The sequence below is a fragment of the Dipodomys ordii genome, unplaced genomic scaffold (genome assembly GCF_000151885.1).
Source record: "Dipodomys ordii isolate 6190 unplaced genomic scaffold, Dord_2.0 Scaffold118, whole genome shotgun sequence".
NCBI classification, from domain to species: domain Eukaryota; kingdom Metazoa; phylum Chordata; class Mammalia; order Rodentia; family Heteromyidae; genus Dipodomys; species Dipodomys ordii.
The window spans coordinates 964,618-971,443 of record NW_012267334.1 but is presented as its reverse complement, the minus strand read 5'-3'; the positions used below and the strand labels follow the sequence as shown (position 1 = coordinate 971,443).

Here is a 6,826-nt window from a genome sequence, read left to right as displayed (position 1 = left end):
TGGCTCAGTGGTAGAGCACTTGCCTTGCATGCATGAGGCCCTGGGTTCGATTCCTCAGCACCACATAAGCAGAAAAAGCTGGAAGTGGTGCTTGGCTCGTGGTAGAGCGCTCGCCTTGAGCTGAAGAGCTGAGGGACAGCGCCCAGGCCCAGAGTTCAGGCCCCACGACTGGCAAAAAAAAAGAAAAAAGTTTACACGTGCAGATGGTGAGTGAGGAAGGTCCTGTGACGCCCCAGCTGGAGTGAACAGCTCAGCACCTATTCTCTTCTAAAGGGCACAGAGTTAGTGCTTCTGACCACTCCCAGCTTTCCATTGCTGTACCATGCCCCCGAGATAATCACCTCCTGCGCCAGGTACCTGAGATAGATACTCACCTCCTACACCACGCACCTGAGATAGATACCTCCTACACCAAGTACCTGAGATAGATACTCACCTCCTACACCACGCACCTGAGATAGATACTCACCTCCTACACCACGCATCTGAGATAGATACTCACCTCCTACACCAAGTACCTGAGATAGATTAGATATTCACCTCCTACACCAAGTACCTGAGATAGATTAGATACTCACCTCCTACACCAAGCATCTGAGATAGATACTCACCTCCTACACCACACACCTGAGATAGATACCTCCTACACCAAGTACCTGAGATAGATACTCACCTCCTACACCAAGCATCTGAGATAGATACCCACCTCCTACACCAAGTACCTGAGATAGATACTCACCTCCTACACCACGTACCCGAGATAGATACTCACCTCCTACACCACGTACCCGAGATAGATAGCCCTGGAGACAAGTTCACGTTAGCTCACCTTATGTCTGAGAAGAACGAGAGAGAGAAGAGGGAAGTGAGGTCCATGGTGCGCTCAGGGCCACCCCTAGAAACCTAGAGCACCCCCCGGGCACTGCCCCCAAAGACTCCGTGACCCTCACCACGGGTGACTAAGCCTTTCTCACATGGGCCTTTGAGGGACACTAAGCCCAGCCGTAGCAACAAGTAACAGTAACAGCTTGTGCATCACTTCCTGTCTTACGCTTCCTGTGGTCTGCTTATGCCTTCCTGCTCATAGAGTGACGTTGGGATTTGCTGAGGACAGGCTCCCTCTCTGTGTTCATTGATGTGTCTCTGGGGTCACCCAGTCTGTGATGCTCCCCAGGGCTGGCGCTGTCACTGGGGCTTGCCGACTCCCCTAGGTATCCTCAGGGTGCTTCTCCGTCACGTGCACAGACCAGCGCCTGTCACGGCTCAGTCGCTGCACAGCGCACGGTGCAGCCGGAGCTCGTGTCCACGCCCCGTGCAGCCTGTGTGCATGCCTAGGGTAGCTGTCAGCAGTCTTGCCCTGCTTAGCACAGCCATTGTCCCTCTCCACATGAACCCCTTGTTCCAGTCAGGGGTGGCAGCGTGGTGACACTCCCTTCTTCAGTCTTCTGCAACGGCTCTATCTTGTGGTGGATGAGGAAGGAAGCCATCAGGTCTGAAGCTCTGGGGCCTGCAGGTGGCCACCCCGTGTTCTCCAGAGAGCACTGGCAGGGGCCACAAGTGTACCAGCTGCCCTGGGGTGTCAGCCCCGTGCGTCCCTGCCTCCCCTGCCCTGGGCCGCAGCTGGCGCCCTGCCTTGTGCTCTGACAGTGTCTCTTTTAGGCACATCGTGACATCTGCCCTGAGTTCCCACTGGCCTGCGACGGTTGCGGGAAGAGGGTCCCTCGGGATGAGGTAAGGCGGCTCTTCCTGTCTCTGAAGACTGGGTGCTGGGCGTGCTGGTGGTGGAGAGTCTGGGGCGTAGTAGGAGTGGGTTGTGACCTTGTGCCCAGAGGGCAGCAGCATGCAGCAGAGGTTCCCTGCCGCTGGGCCGCAGGCAGGGTAGACGTGACGTGCCTGGTAGTGTGGCCGTACTCGTGGAAACCCAGGGCCTTATGCACGCAGGAACAGCTCCACCTCAACATGTGATCATCCTGAAAGTTAAATTAAACGCATTGTTACTGATCTTGAGCTGAGAGTGTTGCAGCAACGCATCTTCGTTCTGTGGAACTGGCCTGGACAGAGCCTGTGCCGCCCCCTGGAGGAGCGGTGCGGGACTGCACGCAAGAGCGTGCCCCTGGGCTGCCGGGGCTGAAGGGGCAGGCGGCTCCATACTGCTCTGGACATTGGGGTCAGGGTGACGCTGCTGGGGGGTGGCTTGTGCTCAAATGACAGCAGGCTGAGCCTTCAGCACGGGCTGCCTCCTTGCCTGGCTTCCGCTCAGGTTGGGGTCACTGCGCAGTTGGCAGAGGGGCTGGGCTTTCCTCTCCCCGTCGCAGGAGTCGGGTCCAGGCCGTGCTCTCCCTGACGGCCATGTCCTTGCTGGGGACGAGCTGCCGTCCGTGCCAGGTGCCCTGTGCACCGGCGCGTGGCCACGTGCTCTCTCTGGAGTGGTGGCTGGTGTCTTTGCTGGCGGCCCTGTGCACCATGCCTGCGTTGGGTCCGGAGTGTGGGCCCATCCCCCTCGAGGCTGCCCTGTAGTCATGGTTCACTTCCTCACAGTGTGGACCTGACCACTTGTGACCTTGGCCTGCTGGGCTGGGGGAGAAGGGCCAGTGTTGAGGACTTGTTCTGTCCTTGCTTCCCTGGCTGACGCTGCCTGTGTGTGTGCACTGGCCCTGCAGCCTCGTGTGTCTGCCAGGCTGCCCGGGTGCAGGGAGGTGCCTGCTTCCTACTGGGCTGACCCCTCTCCGTGAACTTGTTGCTTGAGAACCTGCCAGGCTTTGGGGCCTGACCGCGTTCTTGAGACCGAGGTGCCAGGATGACGCTTTCAGTTGGCACGGACACCCTGTCACCCTGAGCTGGCGCCTGCACCCTTACCGCCTCGCTTAACCACCCCACTGCCGACGGCACGGGCGGCGGGTCTGTCAAAGCTGTGGAGGTGGTTCTGTCCTCTGGGAGTGAGGAGGCCCGTCTCCACGAGGCCAGCATCTCTTGTGTAAACTCCAACGTGGTCCATGGGAAGGGGCCTGGCCGACGCCCGCCCTCACGCCCATCTTCTTCCCCGCCAGCTCCAGGACCACATCAGGACATGTGGCAAGTGCCCCGTCCCCTGCAGATTCCACGCCGTAGGCTGCTCCGAGGTGGTGAGTTAGGGGCTCCGTGGGCTGGGTGGGCTCTGGGGCTGGGTGGGCTCCATGGACTCTGGGGCTGGGTGGGCTCTGTGGCTCTGTGGCTCTGTGGCTCTGTGGCTCCATGGGCTCTGGCTCTGTGGGCTCTGTGGCTGGGTGGGCTCTGTGGCTCTGTGAGTTCTGTGGCTGGCTAGGCTCCGTGGGCTGGGTGGCCTCTCTTTCCTGTTGTGTGTTGCTCATCACGGTCCCAACAGCTGCATGCTGTCCTCCTGCCCAGACGGAGGTGGTCCTCTAAGCCGACTGCTGGTGCCTTTCTGTGAGTCTAGATACTCAGGGGGCTGAGAGCTGAGGATTGAGGGGGATTTTTGTTTTGCTTTGTTTTGTTTTTTTGTGGGCTGAACTCTGGGCCTGAGCGCTGTCCCTCAGCTCTTCAGCTCAAGGCTAGCGCTCTACCACTTGAGCCACAGCGCCACTTCTAGCTTTTTTCTGCTTATATGGTACTGAGGAATTGAACCCAGGGTTTCATGCATGCAAGGCAAGCACTGTACCACTGAGCCACCTTCCCAGCCTTTTTGTTTGTTTGTTTGTTTTTGGTCATGGGGCCTGATCTCTGGGCCTGGGCACTGTCCCTTAGCTCTTCAGCTCTAGGCAAATGCTCTACCACTTGAGCCACAGCGCCACTTCCTGTGGGACTCTTATCTATAGTTAACCACCAGAAAGCCATAAGTGAAGATGTGGCTCAGATGTTAGACTGAGTCCTAGACCTAAATACCAGCAAAAATAAAATAAATTATAAAGTAAGGAAGTTATACAGGAGGCTTTTAAAAAGACAGTGGCAGATCGAACACTGTCACGTAGACAGGAAGAATAACAGGCCGCACTGTCGCCTGGTGCTCCTGCATCCCCGGGCTCCTGCATCCCTGGGCTCCTGCATCCCCGGGCTCCTGCATCCCCGGGCTCCTGCATCCCGGTGCTCCTTGTCCCTTGGTGTATAAGACCCTGGACTGTCGGCATCTGGGCCAGCATGTGCTGTGTACCAGTGCTGTGCTGCGTACCAGTGCTGCGTGTCAGTGCTGTGCTGCGTGTCAGTGCTGTGCTGTGTACCAGTGCTGTGCTGTGCTGTGTGTCAGTGCTGTGCTGTGTACCAGCGCTGTGCTGCGTGTACCAGTGTCTCGCTCTTGCCGTTGGTTTGCAGGCGGAGGCTGAGGACCTGCAGGAACACGAGGCACAGCGGCTGCGGGAGCACTTGGCGCTGCTGCTCAGCTCACTGCTGGAGGCCCGGGCGCCCCCGGGGGCCCCCAGCCAGCTCGAGCCAGAGCTGCTGCAGCGGTGCCAGGCCCTGGAGCGGAAGATAGCCACCTTCGAGAACATCGTCTGTGTCTTAAACCGGGAAGTGGAGAGGGTGGCCATGACCACGGAGGCCTGTAGCCGACAGCACCGGCTAGACCAGGATAAGATTGAAGCCCTGACCAGCAAGGTCCGCACCCGTGGATGAAGCTGGCCGTGTCCACGCCCTTGAAGGCTCTGGCCACTGCGTCCCTGAGGCCTGTGCTCTAAGACACCCCTGGGCGTCACCAGGGCCGGGGCTGACACCTCTTCCTGCTGGCCTGTGACGTGCACCTGGCACAGTGCAGCTTCTGGGCCCGTGTCTCCTAGGGTCCATGCGGACCTGCAGCACGCACCTTACCTGGGGGCTGAACCCAGGGACGCCTCAGGAGGCAGTGGAAATGGGCAGCCTCTGGAGACTGGCCAGTAGGGTGTGGGCTCAGGATCCACAGCGTGGGGTGGGCACGAGCACCCTGTAAGAGCAGAGTGGTCTTGCCCCCAGGTCCAGCAGCTGGAGAGGAGCATCGGCCTCAAGGACTTGGCCATGGCTGACCTGGAGCAGAAGGTCCTGGAGTTGGAGGCGTCCACCTATGACGGGGTCTTCATCTGGAAGATCTCCGACTTCGCCAGGAAGCGCCAGGAAGCCGTAGCCGGCCGCACGCCTGCCATCTTCTCCCCAGGTACCCAGAGAGCTTCCCGCCTGCCTGCAGCATGCTTTCCACCCAGGGCCCGCATGGGGTGGCTCCAGACCAGGGCGGGCATGTTTCCTGATGGCGGGCACAGAGCATCTGCCTCTCTGAGGTGAGTTGGGTAATGTATGACCTCTCGGGCAGATAGGATTGGACACAAGAAACTGGTAGGTGGCAGGCTGGGTTACGGAGTGTCTTCATTGGCTTGGGGAGGAGCGGGGTGTGTGAGTGGCAGTAGAGTGGGTGGTAGGGTGGACCAGCACAGCCGTTGCTCTTAGATACCAGATTTTTGGGTTTTTTGTTTTTTGGGGTTTTTTTGGTCGGTCATGGGGCTTGAACCCTGGGCCTGGGCGCTGTCCCTCAGCTCTTCAGCTCAAGGTGAGCGCTCTACCACTTGAGCTACAGCACCACTTCTGGTTTTCTAGTGGTTCATTGGAGATAAGAGTCTCACGGACTTTCCTGTCCAGGCTGGCTCTGAACCACGATCCTCAGATCTCAGCCTCCTGAGTAGCTGGGATGCCAGGCGTGAGCTGGTGCCCGGCGAGGTGTCAGCTTTACGGTCCTGGGGGCTGAGCTGAGCTGGCTCGCCGTGCTCCAGGCTGAGCTGGCGTCTGCTGCCAACAGCGGCCTGGGCTCTTCTCTCATTCGGGCTCCTCGGGGGGCCTGCGGACCCCCCCCCCCGCTGCCGGGGCCTCCCGCCCCCTCCCTTCTGTGTGCAGAGGCCACTCACTGCAGCGCCAGGCCCTTGCCGCTGGGCTGGGTCAGACTCCTTTCCCCGCTCCCTCCTCTGTTCCAGACGCTTGGGTGGTCTGTGTGGCGAGCCCTCGCGTGCGCATCGCGTGCGTGCGCCTGGGGAGTGTCTCTGGGGTGGAGGCTGAGGCGTCGGAAGGCCTTCCCTGGCCTCCTCACGCGCAGACCCCCACACCCTGCCTGGCCTTTACCTCCCCTCGCACGTCCCCAGCCTTCTACACGAGCAAGTATGGCTACAAGATGTGTCTGCGAGTGTACCTAAACGGGGACGGCACGGGGCGCGGCACGCACCTCTCCCTCTTCTTTGTGGTGATGAAAGGCCCCAACGACGCCCTCCTCCGGTGGCCCTTCAACCAGAAGGTGTGAGAGCTCGCAGGCCGGGGTGTGGGCGCGGCCTGTCCAGGCCCGGGTGTGCCCGGCGTGTTGGACAGCGGTGCTGCGGCACGGGTGCTCCAGTGGAGCTGGCTCACGGACCCACTGGGACACAAGCTCCAGAACAGCCCCCAGCTGCAGGCTCGGCAGGGGCAACTGAGCTGAAAACCAGGGTCTGCGGTGGCTGAGGACTTGGAGCTCCCAGTCCAGGTTGGGAGGACGGCCCCTTCCCTGCCTTCCTCACTCCGTGCCAGCTATGGCCCTGCTGCTGGCGGAGGAGAAAAAGCAGTTGGCAGAGGACAGAAGGCTCGGGGCCCGGGCTGGGCTGAACACGCCTCAGGACCTAGCGAGAAAGGTGTCCGTAGATGAACCCGGCACTCAGGCAGCAGAGCTGAGTTCTAGCAGGGGTTCTGGGTGCCCAGTGGCAGGCGGTGCCCATCAGATGAGATGGAGTGGCTGGTGTGCCCAGATGCGGCGGGGGCCTGTGGCCGCCTGCCAGGGCCGCCCGCGGCCTGAGGTTCAGGGGAGAGCCGCCTGCCAGGGCCGCCCGCGGCCTGAGGTTCAGGGGAGAGCCGCCTGCCA

At 60.5% G+C, this 6,826-nt stretch overlaps 1 protein-coding gene across 1 annotated transcript in view; it reads left to right on the top strand.

Moving 5' to 3' along the window:
- Traf2 (TNF receptor-associated factor 2) overlaps positions 1 to 6,826 on the top strand; it is a 38,922-nt gene that overhangs the window by 31,435 nt on the left and 661 nt on the right. Inside the window, exons 5-9 of the mRNA XM_013029349.1 lie at positions 1,660 to 1,731; positions 3,048 to 3,122; positions 4,303 to 4,584; positions 4,936 to 5,113; positions 6,084 to 6,232. Coding sequence (XP_012884803.1) covers positions 1,660 to 1,731; positions 3,048 to 3,122; positions 4,303 to 4,584; positions 4,936 to 5,113; positions 6,084 to 6,232 — 756 coding nt within the window. The remainder of the gene's footprint in view (positions 1 to 1,659; positions 1,732 to 3,047; positions 3,123 to 4,302; positions 4,585 to 4,935; positions 5,114 to 6,083; positions 6,233 to 6,826) is intronic.